This window comes from Neofelis nebulosa, chromosome 15 (genome assembly GCF_028018385.1).
Source record: "Neofelis nebulosa isolate mNeoNeb1 chromosome 15, mNeoNeb1.pri, whole genome shotgun sequence".
Classification (NCBI taxonomy): domain Eukaryota; kingdom Metazoa; phylum Chordata; class Mammalia; order Carnivora; family Felidae; genus Neofelis; species Neofelis nebulosa.
In genome coordinates this window covers 7,908,656-7,928,463 of record NC_080796.1, presented here as the reverse complement: position 1 = coordinate 7,928,463, position 19,808 = coordinate 7,908,656, and the positions used below count along the sequence as shown (strand labels likewise).

Below are 19,808 nucleotides of genomic sequence, written 5' to 3'. Positions count from 1 at the left end.
GTGCTGTCAACTTAGAATTCTATACCTAGCAAAAATGTGTTTCAAAAAATGAAGGCAAGATAAAGACATTTCAGGCAAATAAAATCAATAGACAAATAAAATGTACTCCACAAGGACTTAAAAAAGAAGGAATACTATCCCAAGATGACAGGTCTAAGATACAAGAAATTACCAGCAGAAGTAATGAATATGTGTAAATCTAAATGAACACTAACCACATAGAGCAGTAATCATTTCTTGGGGGATTAAAAGTGAGGTGGAACCAGACTCTATAACAACAGCGCACAGGTCAGGAGGGGGATGATCAAAATTAAATTAAGATCCTTGTATTTTCTGCAGGAAGATTAAAATTGGTTAAATTGACATTTTGGTAAGTTAAGCATACGTCTTAAAATTTCTATGGTAACCACAACATAAGGTGGCAGGAATAAGCCAAAACATATGAATAATTATAGTCACTACAAGTAGACTAAATTCTCTACAAAGACAAAGATAGAAAAACCGGGGGGTGGAGAGAAATCCAGGTAGATCTTAAAAGACAAGTGTCTAAAACAAAAGGATACCAAAAGGATGCAGTAAAAGCTAGGAAAAAGATATACCAGACAACTATTAAGCAAAATGAAGATATTATAGCTATATTTATATCAGAAACACAGGCAGTAAGGCAGAAAGAGTCACTAGATCTAGAGAAGTTCACTATATAATGATTAAGGTTCATTTCACCAGAAAAATGAAACGGTTCTGAACTTCCACCTACAACATGACTTCAAAATATGTAATACAAAATACACAATTCAAAACTGACAGAATCATAGGGAGAAACAAACAAATGAACATAGCATGATAATGAAACATTGTGACAAATTCAGTTAATCAGGCCAACCCCCTCTGGCACCAAACAAAACAAAAACAAAACTAGTAAGGATACAGATTTTACTAATCTAATTTAAAACTATGACCTAACAAATACACTGTGTACAACTCAAGAAATGGAGAATGCATGTATTTTTTTAGTAAAATTTTTTAATGTTTACTTCTGAGAGAGAGAGAGAGACAGAGCATGAGCAGGGGAGGGGCAGACAGAGAGGGGGACACAGAATCCGAAGCAGGCTCCAGGGTCCTGAGCTGTCAGCACAGACCCACGAACCGTGAGATTATGACCTGAGCCGAAGTCAGACGCTTAACCGACTGAGCTACCCAGGCGCCCCGAGAATGCATGTATTTTAAAGTGCACAGGGCACAGTTTCAAAATTAACCACTACTTGGTCATAATGCAGATCTCAACAGATTTCAAATAATTTATCTTCATACAATCCAAATTCCACACCCACAATTCAACCAGATTAGAAGTAAAGGAATAAAAAATGAAATTTCATAAATCCAGAAATTAAGAAAAACCTACGTAACTCAGGGATCACGACGAAAATCCAAACATTAACAATTAGATGCTAAGATATTAAGTATTAAAACTTGTGAGATACATCTAAAGAAGTACTTACAGGTAAATAAAAGCTTTAAGATCTCATATAAAAAAAGACTATCTAAATTAAGAAGTTAGAAAAAGCAAAACTTTATAAATGCAAAGAAAGGAGAAAAAAACAGAGAAGAGATCAGGCCTCTGGACATCAGCAAGATATGGAGTAGGAGAACCCACTCTTTGTCCCCCCACAAAAAGAACAGACAGCTAGCTACGTGCAACAAAGGCCTGGGGGGCTCGAGAGTCCAATTAAGAACCGGCAGCCACACAGCGGAGGAGAGAAGAGAGTAACTGCACAGAAGGACCCCCGCGGAGACTGGCTGCGCTGAGACACCTGCTGAGGACAAAGGCGCCGGGCTGTCAGCATCAGCCACACAGGGGCTGCCATCACAGTCCCCAGTGGCACATTCTGCAGAGAGGACCCTGGGAGCCTTCGTCACCGAGGATCTCAGCGGCCCCCACAACAGCCGCAGACCCCCCACGGCGCTCAGAGGGAGGATCCCACAGTGTGAGTTACGTGGACCCCAGCGTGCTGCTCCACAGAGGACAGCAGCGGCCTTAGCCACCGAGGGAACCAACAGCCCCCACTACCACGGACCGTTCCGCGTGGAGACACTGCTGCAGCCCTCCCCCCAGAAGGGGCTGCCGCTCTGCTGCCCCGGGCTGCAACCCCACACGTACCGTGGGTCCCGGCGCCCCGAGTGCTCCAGCTGTGTGCACGACGCAGAGGCAGAGGCCGATTCGTGGCCACTCTGCAGGCATCCACGTCGCAGGCCTGGGAGCCACTGTGGGGTAAGCAGCTACTCAGACCCCAAAGCTTCTGTCACTCCCAAAGCGCCCACACGTCAGACACCAGTGCTGCCACCACTAACAGGGCACTCGGGAGCCCGACCCCGAGTTGAGAGGGATCCCCTCAACCGTAACAGCCCTCACAGGGGGACAAATCGATGCCCACACCGACTTCTCTGAAGACACTATGCGGACATTATGCTGCAGGGTCGTTCCCAGAGCCAGAACTGCCCCCTGCCCCCAGCCAGTGCCCTTGCACCCACCTGCACATGGTCTTTAACCATCAAAGCCGGTCCCTAAAGCTGGGAGAGAGACCGCTCCACCAAAAGCAGACATCAACACGGGGCTTCCACAAAATTAGGAAACATGACACCACCCAAGGAACACAGTCATTTTCCCCTAACAGATCTCAAAGAAACGTAGACGTATGAATTTCTGGACAGAGATTTCAAAACGACTGTTTTCAGGAAGCTCAGTGAGCTACGAGAGAACACAGACAACTAAACAGAATCAGGGAAACACAATGTGAACACACTGAGAAGGCCAACAGAGAGAGAGAAACCATAAAAAGGAACCAAACAAATTCTGGAGCTGAAGAAAACAATTGATGAAAAAAACATGCAGCAGCATCAACAGCAGACTTGATCATTTGAAATCATGCGATCCGAGAAAAAGGACGAGGAATGAAAAAGACTAAAGAAAGCCTATGCATATGTGGGGTACTATCAAGTAAAATAATATTAGGATATGACAGTCCCAGAAGAAGTGAGAAAGGAGGAGAACGTTTTTTCAAACAATGGCTAAAAATTGCCCATATCTGGGGAGAAAGCTGGGACGTCCAGGTGCACGAAGCTATTGAGCCCACTCGGGTATCCAGTGACTGATGACTGGAAAAAGAAAACGTGGTGCAAATACACAATGGGACATTGATACTCGGCCACAAAAAAGAATGAAATCTTGCCACCTGCAATGACATGGATGTAGAGTATATTACACTAAGTGAAAAAACAAACGATCATGGTGGGGCACAAAGAGAGGAAAACCAAGAAACAGATTCTTAACTATAGAGAACATTCTGCTGGTCACTAGAGGGGTGATGGGTGGGGGACGGGTGCAAATAGGTGATGGGGACTAAGGAGTACACTTGTGATGAGCACAGGGTGTTTTATGTAAGTGTTGAATCAACAAATTCTACACCTGAAACTAGTATGTTAACTAACTGGAATTTAAATAAAAACTTAAAAAAAAAATCCCCATACAGATTCAACACAGAGGGGACTTAACTAAGACACACTGTATTCAAACTATCAAAAATCAAAAGTGAGAATTTTGAAAATAGTGGGACAAAACAATCTCATCTCATAAAAGGGAACTCCCGTAAGGCAATCAGGGGGTTTCTCACCAGAAACCTTGCAGACCAGGAGAGAGTAGAATGATATATTCAAAGTACTGAAAGGAGAAATCTGCCAACAAAAAATACTGTACCCAGAAAAGCCGTCCTTTACATGTGAAGGACAGATAAAGGCCTTCCCAGACAGACAAAAGCTGAAGGAGCTCATCTCCATTAGACCTGCCTTATAAGAAATGTTAAAGGGAACGCTTCAAGCTGAAATAAAAGGGTGCTAATTTGTAATATGAAAACATATGCAAGTATAAAACTTACAACTTACTGGTAAAGATAATATAGACAAATTTAGAATATCACCATAATGCGGGTATATAAATCACTTAACTCTAGTATAATGATTAAAAAACAAAAGTATTAAAAATACTATAGCTAAAATAATTTTTAATGTATACATAATATAAAAAGATGTAAATTGTAACATCAAAACCATAAAATGTGGGAGGGGGAAGTAAAAGGATAGAGCTTTTGTATGCAGTCAAAGTCAAGTTGTTTTCAGCTTAAAACAGACTATCATCACAATAAGGGGTTGTATGTAAGCCTCTTGGTAACCACCAGGGAAAACCCTATAGTAAATGCATAAAAAGCAAAAGAAAGGAATCAAAGCACACCAAACCACAATCAAACCACATCATCAAACCATAAAGGAAGATAGCAAAGAAGGGAGAAAGTAACAAAGGAACTATAAAATAGCCAGAAAACATTCAACAAGATGTTAACTGCAAATAATTATTTTACATGTAAATGCACTAAATTTTCCAATAAAAAGATGGAATGGCTGATTGGATTAAAAAGGCTCAACTGTATGCTGCCTACGAAAGACTCACTTCAACTTTGAGAACACATACAGGCTCAAAGAAAAGAAATGGAGAAAGATATTCCATGCAAACAGTAACCAAAAAAGACTGGGGGTGGGGGGCGGCTTATATCAGATGAAATAAACTTTAAGTCAAAAACTACAACCAGAGACAAAGAAGGCCATTATATAATGACACAGGAATCTATTCATCAAGAGGATATAGCAACTGTAAACATATAGGCAAGGCACCCAACGTTAGGGAACATAAATATATAAGGCAAATATTAACAGATCTGGAGGTAGAAATATATAGCAATGCAGTAATAATAGATAGCGGCCTTTAGTACTCCACTTTCAGAATGGATAAATCTTCATCCAGACAGAAAATCAACAAAGAAACTTTTTATCTGAACTACACTTTCGACCAAATGGACATAACAGATACATGCAAAACATGCCATCAAACAGCAGCAGAATATACATACTTCTCAGGTGAATGCAGAACATTCCCTAGGATAGATCACATATGAGGCCACAAAAGAAGTCTTAAGAAATTAGGGGCACCTGGGTGGCTCAGTCGGTTAAGCGGCCGACTTCAGCTGAGGTCACGATCTCGCAGTCCGTGAGTTCGAGCCCCGCGTCGGGCTCTGTGCTGACAGCTCAGAGCCTGGAGCCTGTTTCAGATTCTGTGTCTCCCTCTCTCTGACCCTCCCCTGTTCATGCTCTGTCTCTCCCTGTCTCAAAAATAAATAAAACGTTAAAAAAAAAAAATTAAAAAAAAAAAAGAAATTAAAGAAGCCTTTAAATCATATCACATATCTTTTCCAGACACAATGTTATGAAACTAGAAATCAAAAACAGGAGGAAACCTGAAATATTCACAAGTGAGTAGAAATTAAACAACACATTCCTAAACAACCACTGGGTCCATGAAGAAATCAAAAGGAAAATCAAAGATATCTTGAAATAAATGAAAATGGAAATACAACATACCAAAAACTATGCTATGCTGCAAAAGTAGTTCTAAGAGGAAAGTTCATAGCAATTAATGCCAATATTATCCTATCAAACCTTTAAAGAAGAACTAATGCCAATCCTTCTCAAATTCTTCCAGAAAAAGACAAGAAGAGAGAACACATCCAGGGTCATTTTATGAGGCCAGTATTACCCTGATCCCAAAGTCAGATTAGGAAACAAGAAAATAAAATTACAGGCCATATCCCTGAGGCATACAGAAGCAAAACCCCTCAACCAAAAAAACACACCAAATAAATAGCACAATAAAAGGATGATACAACATGATAAAGTGGGATTTACCCCTGGGTTGTGAGGATGGTTCAAATATGCAAATCAATAAATGTGACACACCACCTTAACAGAATGAAGGATAAAAATCCATATGATCATCTCAACAGATACAGAAAAAGCATTTGACAACATTCAACATCCTCTTATGATGAAAAAACTGTCAACATGTTAGACACAGAAGGAATATACCTCAACATAATAAAGGTTATATATGACAAGACCACAGAAAATTTTATATATAGTCGATGGTGAAAAAGTAAACACCGTTCCTCAAAGATAAGAAAAGGATGCCCATTTTCACCGCTTCTATTCAACACCGTACTTGAAGTCCTAGCCAGAGCAATTAGGCAAGAAAAATAAAATGCATCTAAATTACAAGAGGTAAAATTAACTGCAGATGACATGATGCTATATATATATATGTGTGTGTGTGTGTGTGTGTGTGTGTGTGTGTGTATATACATATAATGCTAAAGACTCCATCAAAACGCTGTTAGAACTAATAAATTAGTAGAGTTGCAGGATATAAAATCAACATATACATTTCATTGCATTTCTTGACACTAACTACAAACTATCTGAAAAAGAAATGAAGAAAGCAATCCTATTTACAAACAATATCAATAAGAATGAAATGCGTAGCAATAAATTTAACCATGGAAGTGAAAAACCTGTACACTGAAAACTCTAAGACACTGATGAAAGAAACTGAAGAAGACACAAATAAATGGAAATATCTACCATGAGCATGGAATGGAAGAATTGATATAATGGAAATGTCCACACTACACCAAATGGTCTACAGATTCAGTGCTATGTCTATCTAAATTCCAATGCCATTTTCACAGAAATTGAAAAAAAAGTCCTAAAATTCGTATGAAACCACAAAAGACCCTAAATAGCCAAAGCAATCTTAAGAAAGAAAAATAAAGCTAGAGGTATCACATGTTCTGACTTAAAAGGTATATTACAAAGCTATAGTAATCAAAACAGTATGGTACTGGCATAAAAATAGACACATAAGCCAATGGAACAGAACAGAGAGCCCAGAAATAAACTTACACATATACACATCAACTAATTGTTGACAAGGGCACCAAGAACATACAACGGGAAAAGGCTAGGTTTTTCTACCAAATGGTGTTAAGAACACTGAATATTCCAATGCAAAAGAATGAAATTAGACCTTTATCTTATACCATACACAAAAATTAACTGAAAATGGATGAAAGACTTAAATTGAAAACCTGAAATGGTGAAACTCCCAAAAGAAAACAGAGGGGGAAAGCTCCTTGACATTGGTCTTGGCAATGATTGTTTGGACATGACAAAAAAAGCACTTGTAATAAAAGCAAAAATAGACAAGTGGGGCCAACATCAAAATAAAGCCTTCCGAAGAGTAAAGGAAATAATCAACAAAATGAAAAGGCAATCTACAGAGTGGTATAAAAAGTGCATAAACCACAGATGTGACAAGAAGTTAATATCTAAAATATGTAACAAACCCCTACAACTCGGTAGCAAAAATCCCACAAATAATTGGATGAAAAAATGGACAGGGGACCTAAACAGCCATTTTTCCAAAGAAGACACACAGGGGGCCAACAGACATGAAAAGATGCTCAACAGCACTCATCATCAGGGTAATGCCAATGAAAACCACAAAGAGATGTCATCTCAAACCTGTTAGAGAGGCTAGACTCGAAAAGGCGAGAAATAACAAATACTGGCGAAGACGAAGAGAAAACGCAATCCTCGTGCACTGTTAGGAGAGATGTAAATTGACGCGGCCACTAGAGAAATCACTCTGGAATTCCTCAAAAAATTAAACATAGAACGACCACATGGCCAGCAATGCCACTTCTGGACATACCTCCAAAGGAAATGAAATCACCTCAAAGAGGTATCTGCACCCCCATGGCCACTGCAGCATTATTCACGACAGCCTCGACAGGGAGACAGCGTAAGTATCTGTCAACAGATGAATGGATGAAGAAAATGTGGTCTGCGTATACGACGGTATGTTATTCAGGCCATTGCAACAACACGGATGAACCTGCAGATGTTCTGCTAAGTGAAATAAGCCAGACGGAGAAGGATAAATACTGTACGGTATCATTTATATGTGGAATCTGAAGAAGAAGAAAAAAAAGCTCAACTCCTAGAGAATCAAATGATGGACGAGTGATGGAGGGGACAGAGAGATGCTGGTCAAAGGATACAAACATTCGGTTACCAGACGATTACGTTCTAGAAAGCTAACGTACGGCGTAAAGATGTGGTCGGGGGGTTTCGGCAGGGGGAGATCTCAGCCCTACCGCTCCTAGCTACTGCAGACCCAACAGAAAGAGACCAACTTGACCTTACCTTTGCCCGTGGATACTACTCTGCTACTCTGGCGGAAGGAAGAGACAATTTCCTCATTCCCCCCGATCCCCACCCCCAGCCCCTCACAACAGCTCAGCCAATGAGAAGCCACCACACTCTGAACTCCCAATTTACTCCAGTGGACTACCGTTTTTCTCCTTAAAAAAGTGTACCCCAGACTTGCCTGGGGTTTTGCCACAGCTTGCTTGTCCTGCATTGCAATTCTCTTTTACTCCCAAGTAAACCCATCTTTTGTTGGTAAGATAACTGGTAGTTTTTACCTTTAAGGTGAACACCAGCACTGTGACTGTAGTTAATAATACCACGTTGTATACCTGAAATTTGCCGAGAGTATAAGCTTCTCACCGTGTACACACACACACACACACACACACACGTGTAACTGCGAGGTGACAGATGTGTGAATTTACTCACAGTAATCATTACACGATGCATATGTATGCTAAATCATTACATTCTACACCTTAAATATATACAGTATTTTTGTCAAATATACTTCAATAAAACTGGAAACAAAATTTTCAGAAAAAAACCTAGAGCAGAAACTTAACAAAGAGAAAACAAACACGTACTAGAGAAGATCAAAAGAGCTAAGCATTAATAGAAAGACATTAAAATGTCACTTGTCTCGACTGATCTTTACATTCAATAAAACCCCATTCAAAATCTTAAGTTTTTTTTTTAAGTTTTTGACAAGAGGACTTAAAAAATTACAGAGTATCAGGGTGATGTGGAGCAGAATTGGAAAAACTGAGTCTTCCTCCGATATATCTCTTTTCCTTTCACATTATTTGCCACACCCAGGTACTTCCGGTCACCAAACGAGTGGGGTTTTTCCCACGCCAAACAATTCTGTGACGACAGCCGTGTGTCCTACAATTTAACTGAGTTCTGACCCTGCCTACCCGGAGACCATGTCAGACCCCACAGGTTAAGGGCTCAATCCCAGGAGACTGCTCCCCACTCCAGATGCTAATCGCAAGTCGGAGGTTCCCAGGAGACCCGCAACTTCTGTCTGACTTGGCTAAAAATTAGTTTTCCAGGACCCCCTTCCCATTTAATTGAATCATTTACAGAACTCAGGGAAACACTGACATAAATTTACCAGTTACTAAAGGATGTGATCAAGGATACAGATGAATAGCCAGATGAAGAGATACACAGGTCGAAGTCTACACCTGAGTGCAGAAGCTTCTGTCCTTGTGGAGACGGGACCCGTCCTCCCAGTATGTGAACGTGCTCACCACACTGAAAGCTCTCTGAACCCCATCTTACTGGAGTTTTTATGGGGACTTCCACACAGGCACGACCACCTATTAACTCCACGTCCTTGCCCCTCTTCCCTCTCTAGACACTGAGGGATGGGAAGGGCTGCAAATGTCAAGCTCCTGATCATGGCTGGGTCTTTCTGATAACATAGCCCCCCTCTCCAGAAGCCTCCAAGAGCCTGCCTAGAGGAACCTCATAAGAACCACCACCACCACCACCACCACCAAAATGAAAAACTCCTATCACCCAAAAAATTACAAGGGGTTTAGGAGTCCTGCATCAGGAACCAGGATCAGCGACCTATAATATATATGTTTCTTATTATTTCACAACAATCTGTTGTGGGCTAGCTTTGAAGAGGGAAAGATTAGTTCTGTTAGAACCAACAAATTCCATCAAGTTGCATGATACAAAATCAAGACATAAAAATCATTTGTGTTTCCACACACTAACAACAAACTATCAGAGAAATTAAGAAAACAATGTCATTTGCAAGTGAATCGAAAAAGAATTAAATACTTAGGAATAAATTTAACGAATGAGGTGAAAGATCTGAACACTGAAAACTCTAAGACACTGATGAAAGACATTTAAGACACAAATAAACAAAGATATTCTGTGCTCATGGATTAGAAGAATTACTATTATTGAAATATCCACACTACCCAAAACAATCTACAGATTCAGTATTATCTCTGTCAAAATTTCAATGGCATTTTTCACAGAAACAGAATTATCCTAAAATTTGTATGGAACCCAAAAATACCCCAAATAGCCAAAGCAGGCTTGAGAAAAAAACACTGAAGCTAGAAGCTGACTTCAAACTATATTACAAAGCTATAGTAATCATAACAGTATGGTGCTGACATAAAAACAGACACACAGACCAACAGAACAGAAAAGAGAGCCCAGAAATAAACCCACACATACACGGTCAACTAATTTATGACAAAGGAGGCAAGAATATACAATGGGGAAAGGACAGTCTCTTCAACAAATGGTTGGGAAAACTGGACAGCCACATGCAAAAGAACGAAACTGGACCACCGTCTCACACCTCTGTGATACTGTACTTCATGAGAAATATCTATTTGGTCTTTGTCTTCATTTCTGGCACAAACCTCCTAAAACTCCCAAAATATCCTAAATGAGTACAGTGATAAAGGTGTCCTTTGCTACACTGAGTTGACTTTTGGACCTCACCTATAGATGGAGGCTGGTTGCCAAGAGAACCAACCACATGACTGATGAGAGGGTTGGAGCTTTCGGCCCCGCCACCTTGACCTCTGGACACAGGGGAGGGGCTGCAGGTGGAATTAACTGCCAATGATTTAACCAATCGTGCCTATGCAATAAAGCCTCCGTAAAAACCCAAAAGGATAGGTTTCAGAGAGCTTCTGAGCAGGTGAACACATGGAGACTCAGGGAGTGTGGTGCACCTGAAGGCATAGAGGCCCCGTGCCTTTTCCCCCTACTTTGTCCCCAGGCCTCTTTTCCATCTGGCTGTTTCTGAGTTATACCCATCTATAACAAACCGGTAATAAATGAAATATATCCCTGTGGTCTGTGAGCCATTCTAGCAAAGTAATGGAACCCACAGAGGAGTCATTACAGCCTCCTATCTACAGCTGGTCAGTCGGAAACACAGGTGATAACCTGGGCCTGAGACTGGCATTGAAGTGGGGAAGGGGTAGGATGAGTACACGGTTACAGGACTGAGCCCTTAACCCGTGAGATGGGATGGGATCTCCAGATGGATAGTGTCAGAAGTGAGCTGAACTGCAGGACATCACCAGGTGTCTGGGCATTGCTTGGTGGTAAGAACCACCCCCACCCCACCCCCACCACACACACACACACACACACACACACACACACACACACGTTGGAATTGGGTACAGAATCACATTATCTCACAAAAATTAACTCAAAATGAATTCAAGACTTAAATTTCAGACCTGAAACCATAAAACTACTAGAAGAAAACATAGGGGATAAACTTCCTGACATTGGTCTTGGCAGTGATTTTTTTTCAGATGACACCAAAAACAAAAATAACAATAATAATAATAATAATAAAAGCAAAAAGAAACACCAAAAGAAATGACACCAAAAACAAATAAATAATAATACAAACAAAAAGAAACAAGTGGAACCACATCAAATGAAAATGCTTCTGCACAGCAAAGGAAACCATCGACAAAACAAAAAAGCAGCCCAGGGAACAGGAGAAAACACCTGCCAGTCCTCTGATGAGGGGTTAATATCCGAAATATACAAACTCACACAACTCAACTGCAAAAAAACAAACAATCCAGCTCAAATGGGCAGATTTTCTAAAGACGTACAAACGGCCGGGCAATAGGTACGTGAAAAGGTGTTCGACACACTCATCGTCAGGGAAATGCAAACCAAAACCACAATGAGGTATCACCTCACACCTGTGAGAATGACCATTCTCAAAAAGGAATAACAAGTGTTGGCGAGGATGTGGAGAAAAGGGAACCGTCGTGCACGGTTGGTGGGAATGCAACTGGCCTAGCTACTGTGAAAACAGTAGGGAGTTCCTCATTAAACTAAAATGAGATTACTATTTTGGTAATAATGGGTCCAGCTGGGTCCAGCAATCCCACGTCTGGAAATACAGCCAAAGGCAATGAAAACAGAATCTTGAAGACACATTTCCACTCCCATGTTTGCTGCAACAGTATTCTCAATGTCAAGAGTCAAAAACAACCCAAGTGTCTCACACACACACACAAAAAGATTTTCTGACTCGTGCTACCACATGGATAAACCTTGACTGAAGACATCATGCTAAGTAAATTAAGCGAAACACAAAGGACAAACACTGTACGATTCTACTTATATGAGGTTCCTAGCGGCTATGAGGAGTGGAGAAAGGGGTAATAGGGGAGTTACTGCTCAAGGGGTATGGAATTTCGGTTTGGGATGATGACAGATTCCGGAGACAGATGCTGGTGATGGTTACACAACAGTGTGAATGTACTTAATGCTGAACTGTACGCTTAAAAATGATTAAAGTGATAAATCTTATGTTGTGTGTATTTTACCACAATAAAAAAATAAAGGAATAGAAAACACCATACTATGCCAACACAAACAAAAAGAAAACTGGTGGGGTGCGTGGGTGGCTCAGTCGGTTAAGCGTCCGACTTCAGCTCAGGTCATGATCTCGCAGTTCATAGGTTCCGACGCTGCATCGGGCTCTGTGCTGACATCTCGGAGCCTGGAGCCTGCTTCATTCTGTGTCTCCCTCTCTCTCTCTCTGCCCCTCCCCTGTTCATGCTCTGTCTCTCCCTCTCTCTCAAAAATAAATACACATTAAAAAAATAAATTTAAAAAAATAAATATTTAATAAAAAAAAAAAAAAAAAACACTGGTAACAATATTCTACCAGACAAAGTAAGGGAAAAGCAGTAAGGAGTAACTGCATCTCAACATAACAGAAGGGAAAATCCATCAAGAAGCTACAACTTACAACTTTTACATCCCTAACACTGCCTCAAAATATATAAAGCAAAACCTGACAGATTACAGAAAATCTGACATTTCAAAAAAAACAGTGACAGTGTGCTATTTTAACACACCCGTTTCAATGATTTACAGATCAAGGGAACTAAAGTAATAAGTAAATGAAGTATTTGACCCTTGGGGCACCTGGGTGGCTCAGTCAGTTAAGCATCTGACTCCTGGTTTTGGCTCAGGCCGTGATCTCACAGTTAATGAGTTCCAGCCCCGCATTCGGCTCTGCGCTGACAGCATGGAGCCTGCTTGGGATTCTCTAATTAAATAAATAAAGAATTTTTTAAAAAGTTCCTGTCTCTTAAAAAAGAAAAAAGAAAAAAAAAAAAAAAAAAGGAAGTATTTGACCTTCACAATTAATAGGCTTGACCTAACAAAGAACTCTATACATAAAAATCAAGGAATGCACTTTTCAAATCATATAAAGCATTTATGAAAACTGACCATATCCTTCGTAACAAGACTTCACAAATCTCAGACTCAATATTATGCAGGCCCCGTTTTCCAATATAATGCAAATAAATTGTAAGTCAACAAAAATGCACTTTTAGAAGTGCTCCCTATTTAGAAACCTGAAATAGCACTCCTAAGTAAACCATGGATTAAAAATAAGGAAATTACCCTCTAGAACCATTCCACAATTAAAATATCACATATTCAAATTTGGTGGATCCAGCTACAGTAGTTCTTAAGACTTAGAAATTAAAATTTATGAGTACTGAATGCCTTTAATATTTTTTTTTAATGTTTACTTATTTTTGAGAGCGAGAGCTCAAGCAGGGGAGGGGCAGGGAGAGAGGGACAAAAGCCTGCAAGGGGGGGGGGGGGGGTTCAAACCCACAAACTGTGAGATCCTGACCTGAACCCCAGTCGGAGGCTCAACCAACCGAGCCACCCAGGCGCCCTTAACGCATTTAATATTTTGAAGGCTGATGTGTTCAATAAAGCCAGGCTATGAACAAGCTAAAAGTAAAAGCAATTAATACAACAGAAAACGAGCAAGAATCAAGACCAATAAAACTAAACGCTGATGAGGAAAGGAGAGGAAGAGTACCCACAGGGCTCTCCTTTACGCAAAGACACGAGGCCACGGGAGTTTGGCCAACGAGCTTTCTCCAACACGCAAAGAACTGGGAATCCTCGTAATGGCACAAACTCTCAGAAATAAAGCCCCTTCCGGGCTCCCGATGGCCCAGGCCTTGCACCCCTGACCCCGCCCCGCTCCTGGCCCCTCCCCCCGCCACACCTCAGCCCCGCTCCCCGGCCCCGCCCCAGCCCTGCCCACCCCGCGTGGCCCCTCCCCCCAAGCCCGGCTCGACAGACCCCCCCCCCCCCCAAAGTTAGGGGGCCGTCGAGGGTCCCAGCCGCCCGCCCTCACCTACAGCGCCGTGGCCGCACGGCCGCTTCGGCCGCTTTTCGGGCCAAGAGGCGAAGGTCCGGCCGGCACACGCCGGAGAGAGCCGGGCGAGGACAACCCCGAGGGTCGGCGCCGCTACCGTTCCTGCTCGTAACCGCCGGCCAGCCTGGGGCCTCGAGGCTGCTGGGGTCCTGAGGCCCTCGCAGTGCATGCTGGGGGCTGGGGCCGGGGCCGGGGCCGGGGGAGGGGGGGGGCGGCTCTCGCAGTGCACCCTGCGTGCTGGGCCTCGAGGCCTGCACAGTGCCTGCTGGGGCTGCTTGCGCAGCGTGTCCTGCGTGCTGGGCCTCGGGGCCTGCGCAATGCATGCCAGGGAAAGGGCCTCAAGGCCTGCGCAACGCATGCTGGGGGCTGGGGCTAGTGGTTCGCGCAATGCATGCTGGGGTCCGAGGCTGGGGATGGAGGCCGCAGGTGCGGGAGGAGGCGGGCGGTGGCTCCGCGGAGGCTCCCATCCAGGCGATGGACCCGAGGGGGGCGGGGGGGGGGGGGGCGTCGTGACACCGGCCATGCCTTTGCGGGACCCAGAAATGCGCGTCATGGGCGGATCAGATAGGTACAAGAAGCAGGCCAAGGACCCGGGGGTAACTTCTCTCTCACCTGCTTGAAGGTGGCCTGAATGCTGGAGAAACCGGTGACTGCAGATCAGGCGGCTCTGGGACCTACGACAGGAGTGATTAAGATTTTCACAACCTGGGGGCATGAATAGGCACTTGTTAATAGCAAAAGATTGTATATGGAGATGTAATAGAATGGGTCTAGGAGAAACATTCTAAGAAGCGTGGGTGTGAAAATACCTCCTTTTTGTGTGTCTTATTAAAAAAAAAAAAAAACAAAACCCAACACGGAATGTCCTGTGTTTCACTCGCCCAACTATTTATTGAGCACTTACTATATGCCAGGTGCACAAGGCACATAGGCCCCTTTCTTTACATTTCGTGGTAGAGGCCACAGAAAAACAATATAGGGTCTACTGTATCTAAAAGTGTGTTTAACTTAAAAAAAGAATACACTTCCCACATTTAATGTTAATAAGCTCGAATATATAATCATTCCGCATGTCAGGACAAAATCTGATGCCTTTGAGCCTTTGAGAAGCTGTTGAGAGGGTTTGAGTGTTGAGGGTGAGGAAAGCTACCGCGTTAAAAGGAAAAATCATTTTGGAAATACTATATGCCAATAATCATTTATATTTGATAAAATTAGCCAAAACGTTGAGAGTCAACTCAATAAAATATCCGTCAACACAACGTCTAAAACAAAACAAGGTGAAAAAGACAGATTATGAAACCATGTTCTTTGGTCTTCCCTGTCTCTGGAGTGGAATCTTCTTTGACATTTTCCTCTCCTATTCCCCACCCCAGTTGAATTTATTACCAAGTTCTGCGGGTTTTACCCACAAACTATGTTTGGTCTGTCACTCTGTTCCATCCTCACTGTTTCAGCCGTAGGCAGAGCAATGGTCTTCAAATTAGGGAACGGTGCCTCTGGAGGAATCACAGACTTTCAGGGCTGTGCGGATAGTGATGATTTTAAAGGAATCCGTTTATAGATCCAGACCTTCATATATACCCTTTGCTAAAAGCCTGAAGATTCGCCTTTTCTAACCCCGCTTTCAAAATCCCTTCATCCACTTTACAAGAGAAAGACAAGTTCTCTCCTATCTGAAATCCCACTACAAAAACTTGCAAGGACACCAAAAAGCCAGTGCAAAAAGACGAAAAACGAAGAAATCAGGATGAGGCACGTCTCTTAATGATTAATTAAGGCATCTATAAGCACGTTGTAAGCCTTCCCATTTTTCTGTCTTTATTTCTGTCAAGAGCAAAGAGGGATGTTAGACATCACAGCCATTAGGCTGTCCTGATGGCAGATTACTGTACATAATGTGGCCAATGGATTCATGAGGATTTTCTTTTAATGGACTCATCTCTTCCATACCCTGACCAGTGTCAAATAATTCTTTGCTCTTAATGGAGAATCCAATAAATGCAAAACAGAATCACTAATAAATATTGCTTACTAAATAGGGCTTTTATTTCAAGTATTAAAATGTAAGCAATATTTTTCAGCTGCTCATAACACTCATTCCCCAGAATACACTAACTAGCAATAAAAGACCTTCAAACAGGTTAGTGACACTAATTCTTCTAAATGTAACTAGAATACTTTCTAGACCACCAGATTCTTCAAAAACACACTGGACAAAACCTGAGGACTAAAATGTTATGAGATTTATTTTAAATTCATCCTGTGATACACTAAGTTAAAGCATTTTATCTAATTATCTCATGAACTATAGATACAATTTATTCCATGAAGTATCATTTAATTTTATAAACTATGAAGTTAAATTACATTGAATTTTCTTCTCATTTTATTTCATAATATGTGTAATGTTTTCTACTATCAAAAAAATTCATGTTTTTAGTCTCACATCCTTCATTTAAATACGTAGAGATATTTTGCTCATGACATATATGACATAAAGAGTTATTTCCAAAGCAATCTCTACGATGCTTTACCACAAAAGCTGATAATCAGTTTTCAACACCAAAGAAGTAGCATGCTTTTAATCACAACCCTTCATTCATGAATCATGTATCTTTTAACTACATATTACATGGCAGTATTATAATTTAAGTAATTAGAAATGGTATATAGATTTATTTTTATTTATATAGCTTATTAATATGAGTACATCCACATTACTTAACCTTGATTTGATTGGCTTTATTAATCCATTTCTAAAAATGCATCCATAATTTCTTTCACAGTACTTTCTGTAATAGCTTTGGAAATGTTTATTAATCAATTTGTTTGAATTAAAAACTGAAGTCAAATTTTATGATCGAAAGTCCATCCGATTTACCTAATTGATTTGGCAATGCTCATAAACAGCAGACATTTTCCATAAACTCAGTTAACTAAATCCACAGACTGATGGTCTCATGGTTTTGGCAAAAAGATATTATTGAAAGACATGAAAATAATAAGAGTCTTTAAAATTGCATTATCAAAAGTGTATTAAAAATGTTTTAAAATACTTCTATTTTCCTAGCCCTTTCTGAAAACATTGGTTTAAATGAGGCACCTGTTAGGGTAAAAAGATACAACAGTATAATTAAATCCTTTGATAAAAATCTTGGTAATATTTTGGAGATAGTACTTGTCTAAAATTGAGAGAATGAATGGGTAGGTAATCAGTACCACCCTGAGACCTTCCTCCACTGCTGGGCGGCTCCCGGGGGAGCAGGGAGTCCGCACAAAGCCTCTGCCCTTCTCTTCCAGTCCGGCCAAGCTGAGTGGACTCTTCCTGCTCTACTCCTGCGTAGAACCCCAAGGGATCTGATACTTCTAAATTTAAATCTAGCCTTCCATGTCATTATATGTAGATAAAGAGATAGATCGATGATGATAGAGATCCATAGAATCTATTTCATTTGGCAATGTATGAATTTGATTTCAACAGCCCGTCTTCATTCATGGGTTCTAGATCTGTACATTTGCCTGCTCACTCAGATGTGTGTGTATCCCCCAAATCAGTACTTGTGGGGCTTTGTGGTTATGTGTGGACATGCACAGAGTGGTGACAATTTTGAGTGGCCCAACAGGCAGGTTCCTGGCTGAGGCTGAAGGAGGCAATGCCCTGACCTCTCGTTTCAGCCCTCATACTGTGAACAGGCGATCTTTCCAGACCTAGCCAGTGCCATGTTTCACATGTTTTTATGACTTTTGCTGGTATTTTGGCTGTATTAAATGGCCCCCAAATGTTTTGCTATCTAGTGTTCCTAAGTGCAAGAAGGCTATGATGTGTCCTAGAGAGAAAATAGATGTGTTAGATACAGTTAGCTCAAGGCTTTGTTACAGTGCTCTTGGCTCTGAGTTCAATGTCAATGAATCATAATACATATTAAACACCTTTAAACAGAAACACACATAAAACAAGGCTATGGATTGATCAGTTGATAAAAATGCTGTGAGTAAATGCTCTCAGGAACCTAACCCTGTATTTCCCTCGAAGCAATGATTCAATATTTGCTAAATCAGTGCTTGCAGCAACTTTTTACCACCTAGCTTCTGGAAATATCAAGAACCAACTGTATATTTTTACAGAGTTAAATATATGTTTTGGGGCTTCCTTTACTTTCAGCCGTGTGAATGTTAGGGCATACAGGGTTATAAATCAATCTTTTCCAAATTTCTGCTTTCTAAAAAAAAAAAAAAACTGAAGGAAGATCTAATAAAATTGTTAACTGATAGATTATAGAAAATAATTTTTACGATGAATTTTTTTTTTGGATTTTTGCATGTAACTCGGGGGTTCAAGCAATTACAACAAAACAAAACTCCTTCATTCTTACCTGTTGTAGTTATATGAACGTGGGTGCTGCCTCTTTCAGCTATAAAAATGAAAAATAGGACCAGAATTGCTGAACCCTGTTTAATCCCATCAATAGCTGAAATAAATCATGTTTCCCATGGAGATGTGAAGTACTTGGGGGAAAAAGTACCTCATTCATCTCACAAAAGGTGATTTCCAAAACAATTTTGTCTAATAATTGTTTGTAAAGGTCTCTCTCCCAGGATGGCCAGAGCCCAGCCCGTCTGTCATTCTACTCCTCCTCTCTGGACCACGGGCCACTCACCGTGACCTTGATGCCTCTGCCTCTGCTGTCTGCCCCGAAGCCCTCACCTCTTCAACTTCATCTCACCCTCCAGGCAGCAACTGAAACATCGCTTCCTTAAAGAAGCCTACCCTGGTGCCCCAATCTAAATTGTGTCCCTTGGCAATCACATCACCTTTTATAATTATATGTTTATCGGTATAATTACTGGTTTAACGTGTGTCACCCCAACTAGACTTTGCTCCGCGAGGGCCTGTTCTCTGCTTCGTTCAACACCATTCTCACGGTGGTGAACACACAGAAGATTCTCAACAAATATCACACAAACATCACACAAATGAAGTAAGATTGATAAATAAATTAGCATTGTTTTCTTTGCAAAAACATCAGCTCCCACGTGAGTCATATCTTTCTTCCACTTTTTAGCTCTAATTTTAGAGACTGAAATTCATCTATTTTTGAAAAGCTCTTCCTACCCTCTGTGAATTCGCACTCCCCCACAATCTGAACACACACCTCAAAACCCACCTTTTTGGTTAAATCCACAGCAATTCCGCCACCAGGTTCTATTTGTATGCGTGCCCATTTTAGTTATGTTTTCTATTACTTTTAATGTATATTTTTGAGAGAGAGAGAGAGACAGAGAGACAGAGACAGAGACAGAGCATGAGCAGGGGAGGGGCAGAGAGAGAGGGAGACACAGAATCCCAAGCAGGTTCCAGGCTCTGAGCCGTCAGCCCAGAGCCCGACGCGGGGCTCGGACTCACGGACCGCGAGATCGTGACCTG

At 41.3% G+C, this 19,808-nt stretch overlaps 1 protein-coding gene across 3 annotated transcripts in view; it reads right to left on the bottom strand.

Annotated features, from left to right (window-relative positions):
- Window positions 1–15,155, bottom strand: part of DNAH14 (dynein axonemal heavy chain 14) — a 326,351-nt gene extending 311,196 nt beyond the window's left edge. For 2 of the 3 annotated variants that reach the window (XM_058701177.1, XM_058701178.1), the window contains exon 1: window positions 14,993–15,155. In XM_058701177.1, the coding sequence (XP_058557160.1) occupies window positions 14,993–15,095 (103 nt within the window). In that variant the 5' untranslated portion in view covers window positions 15,096–15,155. The remainder of the gene's footprint in view (window positions 1–14,992) is intronic. The other variant, XM_058701179.1, reaches the window with a different exon arrangement.
- Window positions 15,156–19,808: the final 4,653 nt, after the last annotated feature.